The 22201-nt window shown below is 39.2% G+C and overlaps 1 protein-coding gene and 1 long non-coding RNA gene across 5 annotated transcripts in view; one reads left to right on the top strand and one right to left on the bottom strand.

Annotated features, from left to right (window-relative positions):
* ATAD2B (ATPase family AAA domain containing 2B) overlaps positions 1-22201 on the bottom strand; it is a 186526-nt gene that overhangs the window by 118256 nt on the left and 46069 nt on the right. For 3 of the 4 annotated variants that reach the window (XM_032293991.1, XM_032293992.1, XM_032293993.1), the window contains exons 8-13: positions 21496-21571; positions 14463-14561; positions 12589-12700; positions 9160-9275; positions 7711-7885; positions 1714-1802 (exon numbers count right to left, since the gene is read on the bottom strand). In XM_032293991.1, coding sequence (XP_032149882.1) covers positions 1714-1802; positions 7711-7885; positions 9160-9275; positions 12589-12700; positions 14463-14561; positions 21496-21571 — 667 coding nt within the window. Of the gene's footprint in view, positions 1-1713; positions 1803-7710; positions 7886-9159; positions 9276-12588; positions 12701-14462; positions 14562-18147; positions 18421-21495; positions 21572-22201 lie in introns of those variants that run through there. The other variant, XM_032293994.1, reaches the window with a different exon arrangement.
* The window catches only part of LOC116561959, an 11608-nt gene continuing 4952 nt past the window's right edge, over positions 15546-22201 (top strand). Inside the window, exons 1-2 of the long non-coding RNA XR_004273682.1 lie at positions 15546-15640; positions 21219-21221. This is a non-coding gene — a long non-coding RNA (uncharacterized LOC116561959). The remainder of the gene's footprint in view (positions 15641-21218; positions 21222-22201) is intronic.

Genomic DNA, 22201 nt, shown 5'->3' with positions numbered 1-22201 from the left:
CAAAAAAGCTTCATTGAGAGTTTCCTGTGAGTGTCATGTGAGCATTCAAAAAGTTTCAAATGTTGGAACATTTCAGATTTCAGATTTTTGGATTTGAGATGCTCAACCTGTAGTAGCATTATAATAATAGCTAAAAATAGAAGCAAAACAAATCTCCATCAGATGGTAGATGAAAAAATAAAGAGTGGTATACACACACATATAGACATTAAGGAATACTACAGAGGAGTAAGAAAGAATAAAATATTAGTATACATGACATGGAGGCCAGGTACAGTAGCTCACGCCTGTAATCCTGGCACTTTGGGAGGCCAAGGCAGGCAGATCATTTGAGGTCAGGAGTTTGAGACCAGCCTGGCCATCATGGTAAAACTCTCATCTCTACTAAAAATACAAAAATTAGATGAGAGTGGTGGTGGACACCTGTAGTCCCAGCTACTTGGGAGGCTGAGGCAGGAGAATCACTTGAGCCCAGGAGATGGAGGTTGCAGTGAGCAGAGATTGAACCACTGCACTCCAGCCTGGGCAAGAGAGCAAGACTCCATCTCAAAAAAAAAAAAAATACATGACATGGATAAATTTAAAGCATTATGCTACTGCCATGCACAGTGGCTCATGTATATAATCCTAGCACTTTGGGAGGCAGAGGCAGGCAGATCACTTGAGACCTGGAGTTCAAGACCAGCCTGGCCAGTATGGCAAAACACTCTCTCTACTAAAAATATAAAAATTAGCCAGGCATGGCAGCACATGCCTGTAATCCCAGCTACTTGGGAGACTGAGACATGAGAATCACTTGAACCCAGGAGGTGGAGGTTGCAGTGAGCCACGACTGTGCCACTGCACTCCAGCCTGAGTGACAGAATAAAACTGTGTCTCCTAATTAAAAAAAAAATTATAACAAATTAGGATGAGGCAAACTTTGCTGTAAAAGGTCAGACAGCCTGGACACAGTGGCTCATGCCTGTAATCTCAGCACTTCGGGAGGCTGAGATAGGAGGATGGTTTGAGGCCAGGAGTTCAAAACCAGCCTGGGCAGCAGAGCAAGACATCATCTCTAAAACAAATTAAAAAAAAAAAATTAAAAGCCCACATAGTAAATGTTTTAAACTTTGCAAGCCATTCAGTCTATCACAGCTGCTAAACTCTATTCTTGTAGCACAAAACAAAGAGCAGACAATGCTTAAGGAATGAACACGGTTGCAATCCAATACAACTTCATTTACAAAAACACACAGAGGCCTGGATTTTGCTCACAGGCTGTGGTGTGCTGACCCCTGTACTAAGAGAAAGAAGTAGTCCTCACAGACACAGATTATGTTTTAAAATTCTTTGGTTTTTTTGAGACGGAGTCTCGCTGTGTCGCCCAGGCTGGATTGTAGTGTCGAGATCTTGGCTCGCTGCAACCTCCGCCTCCTGGGTTCAAGCAATTCTCCTGCCTCAGCCTCCCGAGTAGCTGGGACTACAGGTGCGTGCCACCACGCCTGGCTAATTTTTTGTATTTTTAGTAGAGATGGGGTTTCACCTTGTTAGCCAGGCTGGTCTTGATCTCCTGACTCCATGATCCACCTGCCTCCACCTCCCAAAGTACGTGAACCATCGTGCCGGCCTAAAATTCTTTGTAAGCCTCACAGCACTTAGCTAAGGGCTAAGGCTAACTACCAAGTCAATGGGTAAAAAGGGACTCAAGATAATCAGATAAGGAAAAATTACCTGTGGATCTGATCTTGCCTGCTAGAGCGAACTGGAGCTAATCCATCTATTTCATCAAAAAATATTATAGAAGGTCTCATCAAATATGCCTAGTAAAAAGAAAACAAATGATATATACTGTATTTGTTTTCATTTTTAAATTTATTTATTATGCTTTCTTAATAGGTATTAAAAGCAAATGGTACAACATGCAGCAGGTATGAAGGAATATGTAGTAAAGAGGAAATCTTACCACCAAGTCTCCAACAACCATGTCTCCTTCAGTAAGCAATTACTGTTTTCAGTTTGTTTATTCTTCCATACATATTTATACACATAAGCGAAAGTGTATTTTTTAAAAAAACATGATAGCATCCTATACACATTCTATTTTTTTTTAATTTTTATTTTATTTAGTTATTTTTTTGAGACAGAGTCTCATTTTGTAGCCCAGGTTGGAGTGCGGTGGCGCAATCTTGGCTCAATGCAACCTCTGCCTCCTGGGTTCAAGTGATTCTCCTGCCTCAGCCTCCCGAGTAGCCGGGATTACAGGCATGCACCACCATGCCTGGCTAATTTTTGTATTTTTAGTAGAGACAGGGTTTTATCACGTTGGCCAAGCTGGTCTCAAACTCCTGATGTCAGGTAATCTGCCCACCCTGGTCTCCCAAAATGCTGGGATTACAGGCATGAGCCACCATACCTGGCCTATATATTGTTTTTATAGGACAATGTGTAAGTTAAGTAGTTTCCATATAAGTATATGAAGACCTGTCTCATTCTTTTTTTTTTTTTTTTTTTTACAGACAGGGTCTCACTCTGTCACCCAGGCTTGAGTGCAGTGGCATGATCACAGCTCACTACAATCTCAAAGGCAAGCAATCCCCTGGCTTCAGCCTCCAGAGAACCTGGGACTATAGGCAGGCACCAACACACCCAGCTAATTTTTAAATTTTAAGAATTAAATGGTGCCCAGGATGGTCTCAAACTCTTGGACTCCGACGTGCTGGGAGTACAGGCCTGAGATATTGCACCCAGCCAGCCTCATTCTTTTTCAACAGCTACATGATGTCCCACTGTATGGATGTGCCATAGTTAAACCTATCCCCTTCTTATGGATACTTAGGTTGTTTTCATTATTTTCCTATTGGTAACAATATTGTAATAAATAATTATAAATAACAAATAACTGTAGTTATCATTTCATATGAGTATAAACATATTAATAAATCCTAAAAGTAGAACTACTGGCTCAAAAGGCATATGTCATTTCTAATCTAGTGAGATATGTGCAAACTGACATCCACTGAAGTACCACTGTACCCTCTAAACCAGCAATATTTAAGGGTGCTCACCAGCAAGGTATTATCAAACTTACTGATCTTTTGTTAATTTTTTAGAATAAAGAATGTTATCTCATTTTAGTTTTAATTCTTATTTACATCATGAATAAAGACAAATACATTACATATCTTTAAAAGTCATTTATAGTGCTTTTCCTAAGATAGTTCTGTTCATATCATTTACCCATTACTTCACAAGATCACTAGTCTTGTGTTTAGTGAGTCCTAGAAGCTATTTATTTATTTTTATGTATTTATTTTTAATTTGTGAGACAGGGTCTCACTCTCTCACCCAGCCTGGAGTGCAGTGGTGCAATCACAGCTCATCTCAGCCTCTACCTCCCAGCTTAATCAATTCTCCTGCCTCAACCTCCTGAGGAGCCAGGACTACAGATTCATGCCACCACACCTGGCTAATTTTTGTTTTACAGAGGCAGGGATTCACCATGTTGCCCAGCCTTATTTATTTTAAAGGTAAGAGCTCTGTCTGTAAAAGGAAATGCAAATATTTTCCTGCAAAGAATATCATTTATCTTTTGGATTAGTATTGCTATGGTTTGAGTTTTTCTCCTCCAAAACTCATGTTGAAATTTAATTGCCAGCCAGGCTTGGTGACTCACACCAGTAATCCCAGCACTTTGGGAAGCTAAGGCAGGTGGATCACTTGAGGTCAAGAGTTCAAGATCAGCCTGGCCAACATGGTGAAACTCCATCTCTACTAAAAACACAGATATTAGGCGGGTGTGGTAACGAACGCCTGTAATCTCAAGTACTCAGGAGGCTGAGGCGTGAGAATCGCTTGAACCCAGAAGGCAAAGGTTGCATTGAGCTGAGATTATGCCACTGCACTCTTTCCTTACATAGTTAGATCTTTCCTTACACAGTTAGACCTCTGTACTCTGAGATCATGCCTGGGTGACAGAACAAGACTCAGTCAAGAGAAGGAGGAAAGGAGGGGGGGGGGGAGAGACAGAGAGAGAAAGAAATTTAATTGCCATTGTGACAGGTACTGGGAGGTAGGACCTTTAAAAGTGTTGTATGTCTTGAGGCCTCCACCCTCATAAATGGACTAATGTAGCTGACATCAAAGGAGTAGATTCATTACTGTGAGAGTGAGTTCACCCCTAACCTGTGAATTCTCTTTCTCTTTGCCCTTCTGCTACATGATGCTATCTTCTGTCATGTTATGACACAGCAAGAAAGCACTGACCAGATGCCTTGATATTGGACTTCCTAGTCTACAGAACTGTGTGTCAATAAATATCTGTTCATTCTAAATTACACAGTCTATGATCTTCTGTTCTAACAGCACAAAACAAAAATAGGTATTTTGTTGCCATGCAGAATCTTAAAATTATTTTTATACACTAGATCTTTCCTTATATAGTTAAACCTCTCTACTCTGAGATTATAAACAAAATTCTCCCATGTTTTCATCTGGTACTTTCACAGTGTCATTTTCCTAACTTAAATTTATTAGATTTAGAAAGAACTTAATTTGATTTAAGGTGAATGAGTATTAGATAACAAATGGGAAGGTTTTATCATACAATTTACTCAAATTTATGTGGCTTAGTTTCAAAATTAAAGCAAATTCTCAGTTCACAGGAAGATCAGCTTACTAAGCAAGAGATATGAATTTTCCATTTCTCCTGACAGATAAACACTAAACTTCTAATGTTTTCTAATAATTTGAAACAAAAGACAATTGATGCCAGGCATGGTAGCTGATGCCTGTAATCCCAGTACTTTGGGAGGCTAAGGTGGGTGGATCACCTGAGGTCAGGAGCTCCAGAATAGCCTGGCCAACATGGTGAAACCCTATCTCCACTAAAAATACAAAAATTAGCTGGGCATGGTGGCAGGTGCCTATAATCCCAGCTGCTTGGGAGGCCGAGGCAGGAGAATCACTTGAACCTGGGAAGCAGAGGTTGCAGTGAGCCAAGATCACACCATTGCACTCCAGCCCAGGCAACAAAAGTGAAACTCCATATCAAGAAAAATAAATACATAAGACAATTCAACCACAAAATGTGGGTTTTGGGGGAAAAAGTGTTTAAAGAACTGGAATTATGGCACAGTGCAGGGGCTCACACCTGTAATCCCAGGGCTTTGGGAGTACTGATCATTCTTTTTACATACATGAAACAAACAAGTGTTTTTCTGTTTTGTTTTGTTTTACAGCTATAGCCTCATAGGATTGCAAAAAGGAGGTAGAGCATATTATGTGCCAGTCACTATATTTTGTGTCCTCTCAGTAAAATCTCATAATAGTCTAGTAAGATAGGTATTCTTTCCACCATTACAGAAAAGAGGCTACTAAAGATTAAACGTTTTGATTTGCTTAAAGTGATACTCATGGTAAAACTAGACATAAACATTTTTTCTGACACCGAAGGCCATTCTTTTAGCCAATACACTGAAGTATCTTCATTTCATTCAGTGCATAGACTATATCCTTTATTTAGGAATGCAGAATCTTTCATTAAAAAAATCATGGGCCGGGAGTGGTGGCTCACACCTGTAATCCCAGCACTTTAGGAGGCTGAGGTAGGCAGATCACCTGAGGTCGAGAGTTCGAGACCAGTCTGACCAACACGGAGAAACTGTGTCTCTACTAAATATATAAAATTAGCCGGACATGGTGGCACATGCCTGCAATCCCAGCTACTTGGGCAGCTGAGGCAGGAGAATTGCTTGAACCCAGGAAGCAGAGGTTGCAGTGAGCCAAGATCGTGCTCCAGCCTGGGCAACAAGAGCGAAACTCCATGTCAAAAAAAAAAAAAAAAAAAAAAAAAATCATGATTACCAGCAACTAAAAAAAAAAAAAAAAAAGCAAACATTTCAACTACTCCTATCCACCAAGAAAACTATGAAACAGAAATAAAGTAAATTGGGACAAAAGCAGCATGATTTATACTACGGTTTTAAATAAAACCAACAGGCATCCCTAGCCCCAGAATGAAATGACTAAAAAGTGTAACTTTAAAATTTTTAAATTAAATCATTGAATAATATACCAGCATAGCCAAGCCAATTTTTCCTTCATCTATAAATGTTTATATTTTTATTGTTTAATTGTTAATGAATTATCTTTAAGCATTCAGACTGCACGTTTGACTTGCCATTAGACACTGAACACTTTCAACGTAAAAAATCTTACCTGCTCCTTTCTCTGAATCCATTATCTAGCAATTTTTGATGCTAATAATAATTTTTAAATAGTACTGGGCCAGACAGAGGCTCATGCCTCTAATCCCAACACTTTGGGAGGTCAAGGTGGGAGGATAGCTTGAGGCTGGGAGTTCAAGACCAGCCTGGGCAACACCTTGAGACCCTGCCTCTGCAAAAAGTTAAAAATTAGGCAAGGGTGGCAGTGCACACCTGTAGTTCTACCTAGAGAGGCCAAGGCCAGAAGATCACTTGATCCCCAGTATTTGAGGTTGCAGTGACCTGTAATCACATCACTGCACTCCAGCCTGTGTGACAGACAGAGCACAACCCTGCCTTTAAAAAAAAAAAAAAATTGTGAAGTACTTTACCAATTACAAAGGACGTTCATACACACCACACCATCTTAGTAATGGGTACTCAACGCTTGTTGAAACTATTTTTTATTTCACATGAGTTTCCTCAGGCATAATCATTTATATGCTGCATTGCCAAATATAAATGGCTTCCTTCACTAACTCAAACAATTAAAAGTCAATTTATATCGGGACTGATTTTTTTTTATTATTATTACTTTTTTGAGAGACAGAGTCTCACTCTATTCCCCAGACTGTAGTACAGTGGTGTCATAATCACTCACTGCAGCCTTTAACTCCTGGGCTCATGCAATCCATCTGCCTTGGCCTCTTAAAATATTGGGATTACAGGTGTGAGCCACTATGCCCAGCTGGAATAATTTTTTAAATGTATGGGAAATAACATCTTTAAAGTTTTCATTACGATAGTAGACATAGTCCACATATTTATTCACCTCACTCTGCCTTTTAAAAGCATTCACTCATTTCTGAATTATTCTAGTACCATATTTACAACTCATGAAAATAACACACTGCTTTGTGAGATTTCTTGCACAGATACTTAAGTTTTTATGCCTGTTCTAGTTCCTCAATTGGATTATAATCTAGCAATATACATATATGTTATATCCTGTGTTCTCTAAAGCACCTAACATAGTATTATATTCCTGGTAGCCACCTCAATAAATGTTTTATGAGTCATAAATATTCAAAAGTATTAGTGAAACTGCCATTAAATACCTCTAAGGTATACAATAACAGAAGACTGATCCTAAATATAACATATTGGATGGAAAATCTGCTTCCTCACAAACAGTTTGCATTTGCAGATTAAATGTATTAAATATTCTAACGAAAATATTATCAGCAGGCAGATTGCTTGAGCCCAGGAGTTCGAGACCAGCCTGGCCAATGTGATGAAACCACCTCTACAAAAAATACAGAAATTAGCCAGGCATGGTAACGCACACCTGTAGTTCCAGCCACTGGGAAGGGACTGAAGCAGGAGAATCATTAGAGCCCTGGATGTCAAGACTGTAGTGAGCTGAAATAATGCTACTGCACTCACTCTAGCCTGGTGACAGAGTGAGATCCTGTCTTTACAAAAAAGGAAAGAAAATACTCTCGAATTAGATTATTTCTCTTACCTGATCAAAAAGAAGCCTAAGTTGCCTTTCAGATTCACCAACCCACTTGCTCAAACAATCTGCTCCTTTTCGCATAAAAAAAGCCACTTTTTTGTCTCCTTGGCTGCATTCATTAGCTAATGCTCTGGCGACCAAGGTTTTACCTGTGCCAGGAGGGCCATAAAACAAACAGCCCCTAGAAGAATAAAAAAAAAAATTCAAGAAAAGTAAATTATGTTATCAACACTGCTGATAACCAATTTAAAAGGATGTCCCTCCCTCCCATATAATTTTGTATTGAAGTATAATTATTAGACATTGATAAAGCTTTTTCCAGTATATAGACAAAAGTTTCACTTTGCTAAGTCCTTAAGTTACCAGGCTTTGGCAGACAAGAAATAGTTAAAGTACAGAGTAACTTGGCAAGATATACAGAAATTTTAAATGTGTTTCCCTATGACCCAGAAATTTCACATCTTTAGAATAAACAATGTAGAAATACTCAAAAGGAATGTATAAAGATAGATTTAAATGACTCTTTAATAAGATTTTCCATATACTTAAAAACATGAAAAATAAATTAGAACCAAATCTGAATAAAAAGTGCCTCCTTAAAGAAAACAGTCAGTTTAAATCTAACAGCCTATATGTATCTCTTCAGAATATTCTATTATTCTTTTTTCTTTTAAGATGGAGTCTCACTCTGTCACCCAGGCTAGAGTAGAGTGGCTCGATCTCAGCTCACTATAACTTCTGTCTCCTGGGTTCAAGTGATTCTCATACCTCAGCCTCCCAAATAGCTGGGATTACAGGCACGTGCCACTACACCCAGCTAATTTTTGTATCTTCAGTAAAAACGAGATTTCACCATGTTGGCCAGGCTGGTCTCGAACTCTTGACCTCAGGTGATCCACCCACCTCAGCATCCCAAAGTGCTGGGATTATAGGCGTAAGCCACCGCACCCAGCCATTATATTCTATTCTGCCCAATCTTCTTTAACATAATTTTCTCAGCTTTTTCCAATAGTTCACCAGCTATCCACCTCATTATCAGACACAATCTGTTCCTAAAAATAAATTATCAAGCTCACCCTATTTTAAAAATACCCCATCATCAAGTCAAAGAAACACATCAATAAAACTGTGCTTCCAAGAGTAAATAACATATAGTATCAAACTGGATGTACTGGGAGCCAAATTCAGGAAAATCCATATGGGCAATCTGGTTGTGTATTTAGGGCTCACAGAAATAATCTTATAGAGTGCCTGACTTAAATCCTGAGATGTAAACTTCAAGAGCACACTTAATTCCACGGCCTCTGGACCCTAACAATAACGTTTTATTTCTGTCATTGCTAGGACACATCAAATAAATATATACCCAATATTTATATTTATAGTCATTTACTCAATTAAATAACACTTGAGAAAGTAAAGATAACAATCATAAACATCTATGACATTGCTTACCTTGGAGGCTGAATTTTAAACTTTTCAAAAATTTCTGGATATAAAAGTGGGAATACTACCATTTCCTTTAGTGCATGAATATGATGGCTCAATCCACCTATGCTATCAAACCGTACCTTGGAAAGAAGGGGAAAGGTTTGATATAAAACCATTTTATATGTTTCATATAATTTTTTAAATTTATACAAGAGTCTTATAATTCAGAAATATATGCCTTCAGCAGAAGCTTTTAAACATAACTACAAATAAGCATAGAAAAATAAGGCCAAAAATAAAATCCAAGTTTACATTTCCGTTCAGGCAAATTAAGCTACCACTGTTTAATCAAGTAACTCAGAACCAGGATTAATGCCCAACCTAAAACTTTAATAGGTATCTATTGGAGATTTTTATATTACATGAACACGCTAAATGTTTTAATGGGCCGGGCGCGGTGGTTCATGCCTGTGATCCCAGCACTTTGGGAGGCCAAGGCTGATGGATCACCTGAGGTCAGGAGTTTGAAACCAGCCTGACCAACATGGTAAAACCCCGTCTCTACGAAAAATGCAAAAATTAACCAGGCATGGTGGTATACGCCTGTAATCCTAGCTACTTGGGAGGCTGAGGCAGGAGAATCTCTTGAAGCCAGGAGGTGGAGGTTGCAATGAGCAATATTATGCCATTGTACTCCAGCCTGAGCAACAAGAGTGAAACTCCATCTCAAATAACAAAAGTTTTAATGGCTTTAAAAATACATAATTATTTTGTACATGTTTGTACATGTATTCTCAAAAGAGGCAATATCATCCTCACAGGGGCAAAAACTAGTTCAGGAGTAAGGGCAAGAAAAAAAATCTTAGCTATTTACAATAGTTTGCAGCCCTCCCAAGGTCAAGCTTACCTGACAAAATCTTATTCTTTAATATTTAATTTCTCTAGTCAGAAAGAAATTTGATTTTTTTTTCTTTATGGGACAATGATGAAAAAATGATTTTAAAAACACTGATCTATCACAAGAAGCAGCAAAGACTGTTCTTCCCACCCATAATAGCTAGAAGGCTTTGTAAGAAAAAAAGTGCATCAGGCCGGGCGCGGTGGCTCAAGCCTGTAATCCCAGCACTTTGGGAGGCCGAGGCGGGTGGATCACGAGGTCAAGAGATCGAGACCATCCTGGTCAACATGGTGAAACCCCGTCTCTACTAAAACTACAAAAAATTAGCTGGGCATGGTGGTGCGTGCCTGTAATCCCAGCTACTCAGGAGGCTGAGGCAGGAGAATTGCCTGAACCCGGGAGGCGGAGGTTGCGGTGAGCCGAGATCGCGCCATTGCACTCCAGCCTGGGTAACATGAGTGAAACTCCGTCTCAAAAAAAAAAAAAAAAAAAAAAAAAAAGAAAAAAAGTGCATCAGATTTTAACGAAATAGCTCGCCAGGTATAGTGACTCATGTCTGTAATCCCATCACTTTGGGAGGCCAAGGCAGGCAGATCACCTGAGGTTGGGAGTTCAAGACCTGCCTGACCAACATGGAGAAACCCCATCTCTACTAAAAATACAAAATTAGCTGGGCATGGTGGCACATGCCTACAATCCCAGTTACTTGGGAGGCTGAGATGGGAGAATCACTTGAACCCGGGAGGCAGAGGTTGCAGTGAGCCAAGATCACACCATTGCACACCAGCCTGGGCAACAAGAGCAAAACTCCGTCTCAAAAAAAAAAAAAAAAAAAAAAAAAGAAGAAGAAGAAGAAGTTACTCTACTTGACTGGAAGAGACATCTAAAATTAACTAGATTCATTTATAAATGGGTGGATGAAAATGAATGAAACAAAAATAAAAATAAAGATTTTTTTTTTTTTAAGGCAGAAAAGAAATAAAGCTAACTAGATTCAAAAGAGTAAAGTGCTAGTAAACCAAATAAGCAAAGACCATTAGGTAAGGTCTTCTGAGAGATGTACTATTAGAAATGGGATTCTGGTTATATTCAATACTCTAGTTTAGGGCCTCGTTAATAAAGTAAGACAGGCATTTTCCTCTATGACTTCAGATTAGAGTTAAAATTTCATCTTCCAGTATATATGCAATTCTATTTGATAACATTTTAAATATCTCATATGAAAGTCACTTACACAGTACAGAGAGATTCATGGGAACAAAGAAAAAAATATATCAAATAAATTCTTGGTTATGAAATAACCTTCCTCTAAAATACCCTCCAAAATAAGATACTACTAACAATGAGAAAGAATCTACCATGTCCTCTGAGTCTTGTGTCCATTTTCATGCTACATACCTTCTCCAGGTGTAATCGATCATCCATTTTCCAAAGTGACCCCACAGCTCTTTACATTGATGACCTGTATCTGAATTTCTAGTCCAGACATTTCTCCTTAATGCCAAACCTAAATAACCTATTATCTATAAGGTGCTTCCAATTGTGGTATACCTCAGATACCTAAACATGTATTAGTTAAATATAACTAATTAAATCATATCCCTGACTCAAATATTTATTCTTCTTATGTTCCCTACTCAGAGAATTGAGCCACTTCCCATCCAGTCCATCCATTATCTACCTAGTTGCTTAAGCTAGAAACCTGGGTAATACTCTCAAGTTGTACCTTTCCCTCATTCCCAAAAAGCAATCAATTCACCAAATTCTGTCATTTCTGAATTCAATCCTCAATTCTTTCAAACCCAGTTACTTCTCATCATTATCCTACTTTCTTTCTTTCTTTCTTTTTTGAGATGAAGTCTCACTTTGTCTCCCAGGCTGGAGGGCAGTGGCAGAATCTCAGCTCACTGCAACCTCCGCCTCCCGAGTTCAAGCGATTCTCCTGTCTCAGCCTCCAGAGTAGCTGTAACCACAGGCACACACCAGCATGCCCAGCTAATTTTTGTATATTTAGTAGAGACAGGGTTTCACCATGTTGGCCAGGCTGGTCTCAAACTCCTGACCTCATGCGATCCACCCACCTTGGTCTCCCAAAGTGCTGGGATTACAGGCATGAGCCACTGCGCCTAGCCCATTATCCTACTTTCTACTATGACCACTACTCCAGATTACTAGACCACAGCAACATCCAGTCTCCCTAATGCCAGCCTTGCTTCCCCCAAATTCATTAACTATATCATAACCAGAGTGATCTACCCAAAATACAAAAGCATGAAACTAGGCAATTTCAACAACAGCCCATTGTTCATCATGGTTTATGAAGCCTTGCCCCTCATAACCTTCTCAGTCTCATTTCCTCCCTATTATATATTCCAGTAACACTGAAATGAAAATCCCTAAGCACCATATGTGACTAGGGTTTTTAGGCAAAGCATATATGTTGAAACATTAATAATGGTCATATCTGAATTTTCTAGTTCTACTATGTGCTGCTTTAGAAACAAGAAAAATGCTTAAAAAATGAAATCTTCTAGAAAAACACTTATAAAACTTACTGATTTATCAATGTTCATCGGATCAACATCAGCCAAGCTTGCACCCACTTTCACTCGTTCTCGGAGAATACCACTAGCTAAATCCTCTGCTCTGAAGTTCATAGGCAAACATCTGAAATTTATAAAAGTCCAAGTAAAATTGCATTACAAGCTTCACATTTTTAATGTCAAAATAAGTTTACATCTTTGATGTGCCTTCATCTTTCTCTTTTTTCTCATAACCCAGAAAATAATATCAAAGGATTTCATATTTTTGCTCTACTTTTCTTAAATTCTTGTCAATGGCCAAAATTTAAGTTACTCACTAGATAAAGCAAACAAGATCATTAATCTATTTGCTCAAAGAGCCCAATCTATTCCATTTTAGGAAAATATCTTACATACCTGATATCCCATGTTATACAACTATAAAATAAAAATAAACCTGTAAGTACTATAATATATGGGATTAAAATAAAATCAAGCTGTTGATTGACTTATTAATTAAGACAAGGTCTCACTGTTGCCCAGGATGAAGTGCAGTGGTGCAGTCACAGCTTGCTACAGCCTCAACCTCCTGGGCTCAAGTGATCCTCCCACCTCAGCCTTCCAAATAGCTGGAACTACTGGCAAGCACCACTATACCTGGCTGATTTTTTATATAGACAAGGTCTCGCTATGTTGCCCAGGCTGGTCCCAAATTCCTAGGCTCGGCCTCCCAAAATGCTAGGATTACAGGCATGAGCCATCAGTCCAACCTTTATTATAATATTTAAATTTATCCTCAGATAGTACATGAAGATGTCTACTCAGTTATATGATTGAAAAAACTGTCTTTCCCTTTTGTTCAAAGAAACTAGAGATCATATCTTGAACACTAAGCTTTATCTTTTGTATAACTACCTTAAGAGAGATCTCTAGCTATCTAAAATCCTATACTACATTATTTAACACATTATTTAATACAATACATTATTTAATTTCCCTGAATATAGTCGACTTCCTCTTTTAACTTTGGGTAAACACCAAACAATGACATTAACGGCCTCAAAAATTCTAGCATCTACAATGAATGAACTTCACTGAAGTTTCTGAATCCTAATTTATAGAAATATATTATCAAAGTAGATTATCAGAATAGTTCAAATTAAATAAGTATTAAATTCTTTTATTTAAACTTGCATTTTTCTCTTCATTTTCTTTCCATCATTCACATGAGAAATTCTTTTTTAGTATACAATCTACACCAATCCAAGCTTGTTTCCAAGACCGGCTAATTGAAAACTTGGTTATTTCTACAATAAATAATTTGAAACTCTAATTATTTACTCCTCCACTGAAAATTCTTTGAGGTTTTAGCGAGCCAAACAGTAATCAGTTAGTTACCCTAGTTAGGCTTCACTAGAGGGACCTGCCCAACCAACAACAAAAACAAAATAAATTTTTCCAGTAAAAATCCAAAGTGTCCTGAGATAATTCTATTAGAAACATGCCTTACTCTGATTGCTATAATACTGTAATCATTACAAGCACCAAAAATCAACCTTATTAAATGGATTTAGATAAGAGAGGAGGTAAAGAGGAAAAGACAGACACTGTCATATAAGTTGGCCTCTCTGTTTCCCTTAGCTCTCCTTACTTTCCCTCTCCACAAATTATTTTATCATAAGTATTTTCAGACTAAGTAACTATGGGGAAATTTCCCAAGGTTAGATTTCTACTGGAAGAGAAACTAAGTAGACACCAAGTCAATGTCTTAATCTAGTCTAAAATATGTGTTGAATATCAATGTTATCAATGTGCCTATACGATATAGATAAGAAACTCACTAAAAAAAAAAAAACCCTTATTTTTCCTTTTTCTACCATGAAAGTAACACTAAAAATTTTACTAACCTATTTCTTGCTCTTGCCATGCTCTTTGATTTCCTTCTTTCAAAGCGTTCCTCATCAGAAGAAGTTGTGTCACTACTATGAATGGCATGCTTCTTTCTCCTATTTAAAAACAGTAAAATCCTTAAAACCATTATAAGAGCAAACAACTTTTTAAAACACACTGTAATCATATCTACAATTAGTAGAAAATTCAATCAGCAAATATTTATTAGGATTTTTGCTCTCATACAGTTTACATCAATGAAGTATAAAGGTAGCAAGTTCTGAAGAGAAAAAGAGAAAAAAAAGGGCCGGCACGGTAGCTCACTCCTATAATACCAGCACTTTGGGAGGTCAAGGCAGGCAGATCACAAGGTCAGGAGTTGGAGACCACCGGCCTGGCCAGCATGGCAAAACCCCGTCTCTACTAAAAATACAAAAATTAGCTGGGTGCAGTAATTACGGGGGGGGGGGGGGGGCACCTGTAATCCCAGCTACTCGGGAGGCTGAGACAGGAGAATTGCTTGAACCTAGGAGGCAGGGGTTGCAGTGAGCTGAGATCATGCCACTACACTCCAGCCTGTGTGACAGAGCCAAGACTCCATTTTGGAAAAAAAAGAAAAGAAAAGAAAAAAAGAAGAATATGAAGTCTACAATTTTTTGAAAAGAATAATTCAGGAAGGGAGTCAGTAACCAACTTTTTTTTTTGAGACAGGGTCTTACTGTCACCCAGGCTGAAGCGCAGCGGCAAGCTCAGGGTTTACTACAGCCTTAACTTCTGGGGCTCACGCAATCCTCCCACTTCAAACTCCCAAACAGCTGGGATTACAGGCACATGCCACCACACCTGGCTAATTTTCGTACTTTTTGTAAAGAAGGGGTTTTACCATGTTGCTCAAGGTGGTCTTAAACTCCTGAGCTCAAGCAATCTACCCGCCTCGGCCTCCCAGAGTGCTGGGATCACAGACATGAGCCACCACACAGGGACAGCAACCAATTTAAATTACATCCAAATTTAGCGAATATCTGTCATTGTTTGATAAATAATATTAGAATCTGAGAAAAAAGTTTGTCTTTTTTTTTTAACTCTATCTTTCCCAAATAGTCACAGTCTACACATTTAAAGAACAAAGGAAATATAATACACTGGGTTACAGAGGACAAGGGCTTTCACTTTCCACTTAAGATATTTCTATCCTGTTAGAACTTCTTATAAAATACATAAAATATTTTGAAGAAAAAAATAGTTTATAACCAGAAATATTATGGAAAGATTAGGCAATATGCCAGGCTAAAGTCATCACAAAGGAGAAATAATACTTAACAAATGTCAGATTATTAGTATAACTCATGATATCTCTAAGATAACTTAAAAATATTATAATAAAACCACCACCAAATTGCGTGCTTACAAAGTGTTCAAACTGAGTTCATCATATCCAAATCAAATGCTTCAACCACTTCTTTTAAATTGCATATTCAGTTAGCAGTTCTATTAACAAGTAATTTGCAAAAAAAAAAAAAACCCTCAAAAATCCCTTTTTGCCCACCACATAATCACTGCCTGTAAATATCCATTATGACATCTTTTTCTCCATCCCTACCTAGGTTTCACTTACCACCTGCCTAGCCATTTAACCACCTCAGCTCTGCTTTACTTAAAAAAAATAAAAAGAAAATTTGCCATGATCTTACATCAGACTTTGTTATCTCATGAACTGCTCTCCATCTCTGCAATTTTAAAATTTAATGGCTTACTCTTTGAACACAACCTCCTAAAATACCAACTTTCAACTCATCAAGGCCTGCTATGCCTGAGCACCCATTGACTCACAGTCAACTCCTTTCGTGGCTTCATTTTCTGTCAAGCTCACAGTAAAAGCTATTACTTCAGTTTTTAATCTTCTTACCTGACTCTGTCTCCTTTTTCTTCCACTATACTTGCTAAATTCTAACCCTGTACCAATCCAAGTAATAAAAGTGCTGAACACACTAATGAAAATCCACACAACCAGACAAGGCAGAATCATTGTCAGTAATTTATTACAAGCACAAATAGCCTTCAAAGATGTCCCAAAATCTGTGCATCTGTACTCCACTCCAATGCCCACATGGGCTCATTAGCAACCCAGGTTTTTTCAACTGCTTCTTGAGATTCTTAACCCACCTCCTACTCCTTCTCTGCTAACCAGAATCCTTTTATTACCTTCTGCACTCATTTTTTTATGGGGGAAAAGGGAATTGTTTCTGTTTTCATTTTTGTTTTTAGATAGAGGGTCTCACTGTGTCATCCAGGCTGGAGTGTAGTGGCATGATCATAGCTAACTGCAGGCATGTGCTTCTGGGCTCCCACAATCCTCCTGCCTCAGCCTCCCAAAATGCTAAGACTATAGGCACGAACCACCACCATGCTTGGGCCTGCATCAATTTTTTTTTTAATTGCACATCACTCCTATATTATGCTGATCTGGAAACAGGATTTAGTACAATTATGTTCAAATGAAGACTGGACCCACATGACAGGGCCAAGAAACTAGAACGTGATTCAGAAATCGTCAGTGAAAGACACACTTGGACAGGACCAAGAGGCGTTTCACTACCACGAAACAAGGCAAGGGAGGGATTATAAAACACACAGCAGGAAGCACTCCTACCCCTCAGAGGTAAAGAAGCTTATCCCATATTGGTATGAGGAGTGGCTTATTTTCTGACAACCACATGTGGGACTATTTCAGCTGCCATGAGAAACCCCAGAAGGGTTATTGTTTTGTATTATTTATATATACCACACTTTTTTTAAAAAAAGTAAAAGTAAATGTAACACATAAACTAAATTCAGGATTAATCCCAACCTTCTAGAGCCAGCTCCTCTGGGGTCAGGGAGGAAACAGTTGTTGCATCACAATGCAGGTTACATTCATCTTCCACTGGAATGATTAGAATTCCTCAGCAGTGACCTGACTACAAAGAGCACAGGACCGGCTCCTGGGGGCAGACAGGCTCTCTTGTTTCTCCTCATTGGTCATGGCTTAGCATGGTTCCTCCCTACAAGTCCTTAGTAAACAAAGCACTCATAAAAACCCAAGTCACGACCTTTAAACTCTCTTGGACAAGGAGAGCTTTTCCGCAGCTCGGACTGAGAACCCAGTGCCCTAGAAGTGCTATTCTGACTAGACTGTATGAAGTGAGTGGGTGCACGAGACAAAATGGCTAAAATGAAAATGGGAACCACTGGTCCCCATCTGCAGCTACAACTCAATAGGTCTACAGATGTGGTCAGTGTGACATGTGCAGGAGAGACGGGTGGATGGACACAATGGGCAGGGAAGGTGCTCCTGGGGACAGTAGCCTGCCTGCTGGCCTTCACTTCTTGGCCTCGCCCTGGGCAGCCACAGCTTCCATAGCTTTACGCATGGTCTCTTCGTTCCCCAGGAAATACAAGCACCTGATGGGCTTCAACTTCTTGTCCAATTCATAGTCAATGGGAATACCAGTCAGCAGGTTCAGCTCCATGATAGACTCTTCAGAAAGACCCTCCAGATGACTCACAATGGCCCGCAGGCTGTTGCCCTGGGCTGCAATCAGTACCCATTCCCCATCCTTGACCTGGGGAACTATTTCTTCATTCCAAAAGGACAGAGCTCTGGTAACAGTGTCCTTCAGACTCTCACGGGAGGGTAGCTGATTCTCTGTGAGGTCTGCATACCTGCGATCCTTACTAATGTTGCTGTAGAAAGGATGGTTGGGCTCCATTAGAGGTGGTGGGACATCATAGGAGCACCTCCAGATCTTCACCTGGGCCTCACCATGCTTTGCAGCAGTTTCGGCTTTATTGAGACCGGTCAGACCCATAATTCCGCTCACTGAGGCACCAAGTCCTCACTACAGGCAGGCACATCTGATCAATGGCATCTAGCACTGTCCAGAGGGTCCGGATTGCTCTCTTCTGCACTGAGGTGAAGCAGATATCAAACTCACTGCCAGGATCTCGCAGCACCTGCCTGCCACACTTCGCCTCCTCATGGGCCGCTGGGCTCAGGTTAGCATCATACCAGATGCTGAAGCGGTTCTCCAGGTTCCAGGCGCTCTTGCCAGGCCAGATCAGCACCAGTCTGCAGGTGGCAATGGCAGTGGCTTGGGGAGGCCCTGCATCAATTTTTGATGCTTCCCAACTCTTCAGGAAAATTGTTACAAAAATTATCTACTTATTCTTTGCAATTTTGATATTTATCCTCTCCTCTACTTTTTTCTCCCCATCAGGAAAGTTCCCAAGTTTATGTATGTATTGGGCCTATAATATATAGAAATGTAATAAATTTGCCAATAACTGCACAGAAGGAAGTTGGTGGGAGCAAAGTTGTATTAGTCTAAGAAAATGACTTCAGTTGGTAAACTGAATGCATAAGAAAAAAACCAAGAGAACCAAAAATGGTAAATCAATTTCAAAGTTAATACAGCAATACCTATAAACATATAATCATCCCTCAGCATATACAGGAAAATGGTCCCAGGACCCTTGTGAATGCCAAAATCTGAGTATGCTTAAGTCCCTTATATAAAAATGGTATAGTGTTTGCATATGGCCTACACACATACTCCCATACACTTTTTTTGAAAATTTATCAAAGACAACGTTAAGAGTTACCTCCTATATATTTTAAATCATCTCTAAATCAATTATAATACCTAATACAACACATATGCTATGTAAATAGTCACCTTGCTGCATTTTTTGTTGTTGTATTGTTGGCATTTTTTCTCAAGTATTTTTGAGGCCTGGTTGGTGGCATTCACACATGCAGAACCCATGGCTAAAGAGGGACGACTGTACTTGCTAATATTTCTTCTAGCAGCTTCAGTAAAAGCCATTAAATCATATGAAGTAATAATTCCGACAAGGTATTATTAGTTCTGCTAACATTTTTAGGTGTGATACAAATAGTAATACAACAAAAAGAGTGGCATACATAATTTCCCTGTAAAGAACTGAAAAGCCAAAATTTTAGTTGGGGCCAGGCACAGTGGCTGATGCCTATAATTCCAGCACTTTGGGAGGCTGACGTGGGCAGATCACTTGAGGTCAGGAGTTTGAGACCAGACTGGCCAACATGGTGAAACCCCAGCTCTACTAAAAACACAAATATCAGCCAGACATGGTGGTGCATGCCTGTAATCCCAGCTATTCAGAAGGCTGAATCAGGAGAATTGCTTCAACCCAGGAGGTGGAGGTTGAAAAAAAAAGAACTTAAAAGCCAAGGAGTTGGTGGCTCATGCCTATAATTCCGGCACTTTGGGAGGCTGAGGTGGGCAGATCACTTGAGCCCAGGAGTTTGAGACCAGCCTGAGACAGCAAAACCTTGTCTCTACATTAAAATATATATATACAAAAATTAGCAAAAAACAAAAGCAAAGGAGTCTATATATACACAAGATATACAAAACTAACTCAAACCATATACAAAAATTAACTAAATAAATCAAAGACCTAAACATAAGAGATATAACTATTAGAGGAAACCACAGGAACAAATCTTTATGACCTCTGAGTTGGCAATGGATTCTTATATATAACAATAAAAGCATAAGCAAAAAATAAAAAATAGGTAACTTGAACTTTGTAAAAATTAAAAGCTTGGCTGGGCACAGTGGCTCATGCCTATAATCCTAGCACTTTGGGAACACTTGAGCCCAGGAGTTCAAGACCAGTCTGAGCAACATGGCAAAACCTCATCTCTACAAACAATGCAAAAATTAGCTGGGCATAGTGGCGTGTGCCTGTAGCCTCAGCTACTCGGGAGGCTGAGATGGGAGGACTGCTTAAGTCCAGGAGACTGAGGCTGCAATGAGCCAAGATCATGCCACTGCACTCCAGCCTGGGTGACAGAGCAAGACCCTGTCTCAAAAATAAAAAATAAACTTTTAAAAGTAGAAACTGTCCTTTGTTTCTACTTTCTTCCAAATGTAAAAGAAAGGATAATTAGGGAGAAAAAAGTATCAAAGATTAACTTGAGTCAATGCTTCAAATGAAAGCAATATGGGTTACTCAGATTCAACTCTGCTAAGAGACTAAAGAGCTACGTAGCTTCAGGAAATTAAAAAATAAACTTTTAAAAGCAAAAACTGGCTGGGCACAGTAGCTCACATCTGGAATCCCAGCACTCTGGAAGACCAAGCAGGGTGGATTACTTGAGGTCAGGAGTTTGAGACCAGCCCACCCAATATGGTAAAACTCCATCTCTACTAAAAATAGGTAAATTAGCTGGGCCTGGTGGTACACACCTGTAATCCCAGCTACTCAGGAGGCTTAGACAGAATTGCTTGAACACAGGAGATTAAGGTTGCAGTGAGCCAAGACTGCACTACCGCACTCCAGCCTCAGCAACAAAGCGAGACTCCATCTCAAAAAAAAAAAAAAAAAAAAAAAAAAAAAAAAAAAAAAAGGCCAGGTGCAGTGACTCATGCCTATAATCCCAGCATTTTGGGAGGCCGAAGCAGGTGGATCACGAGGTCAGGAATTTGAGACCAGTCTGGCCAACATAGTGAAACCCTGTCTCTAATAAAAATACAAAACATTAGCTGGGCGTGGTGATATGAGCCTGTAATCCAGCTACTTGGGAGGCTGACGCAGGAGAGTCACGTGAACCTGAGAGGTGGAGGTTGTAGTGAGCCAAGACCATGCCATTGCACTCCAGCCCGGGTGACACTGTGAGAGTCCATCCCAAAAAAAAGAAAAAGACACCTTCCTTTGTACCTACATGTAAAAGAAAGGATAATTAGGGGGTAAAAAATATCAAAGATTAACTCAAATTAATGCTTCAAATGAAAGCAATATGGGTCACTTAGATTCAACTCTGCTAAGAGACCAAAGAGCTGTGTAGCTTTAGAGAACATAACTGTTAAAACAACAAATATTCCAAGCAAACTGTGAATCAGGAAGACAACAGTCACATGTAGGATGATAACTATTAGTCACTAATTAAAGAAAGAAAGATACAATTAGTCTCTCATTGACAAATGCATATATTTCCTCCCCTCAAAAGCAAACAAAACTTACCTAATATGGCTTCTTCTTGCTGGAGATCTATGAATATCAAACAGTGTGTTTTCTCTTTTTTTTTGATGAGCAGGTACTAAAAGGGAAGCAAAAAATAACAGAGAAATAACTAATAAATTGAAAATGTATTAAAGGAGTAGAAATGACTTCTGATAACTTTTTAAATAAGACCTAGTCTTGTGTCTTCAAGTAATGCTGTCTAGAAGCAAAACAAAAATAAAAATTTTGTGGCAATACTCTGAAGTTGCAAATAAATATTCTAAACAGATGTTAGCTTACTCTTTGTGACTATGAGTTAGACAAAGATTTCTCAGACACATGATCCATTAAAAAAAATTTAGCACAATCTATTAAGAAAAATTTTATAATCTGGGAACAGTGGCTGACACCTATAATCCCAGGACTTTGGAAGGCCAAGTCAGAGAGGACTGCTTTGAGCCCAGGAGTTCAAAATCAGCCTGGGAAACATGGTAAGAACACAACGCTAGTTTGACGTGGGGGCAGATCACTTGAGTTCAAGACCAGCCTGACCAACACGGTAAAACTGTGTCTCTACTAAAAATATATATATATACAAAAATTAGCCAGGCACGGTGGCATGCACCTGTAATCTCAGCTTCTCAGGAAGCTAAGGCAGGAGAATCGCTTGATTCCAGGAAGCAGGGGTTGCAATGAGCTGAGATCACACCACTGCACTCCAGCCTGG

The sequence above is a fragment of the Sapajus apella genome, unplaced genomic scaffold (assembly GCF_009761245.1).
Source record: "Sapajus apella isolate SASKATOON/1434 unplaced genomic scaffold, GSC_monkey_1.0 scaffold31, whole genome shotgun sequence".
NCBI lineage: Eukaryota > Metazoa > Chordata > Mammalia > Primates > Cebidae > Sapajus > Sapajus apella.
The sequence above is the reverse complement of the archived record's forward strand: the minus strand, read 5'-3'. Positions and strand labels throughout refer to the sequence as shown.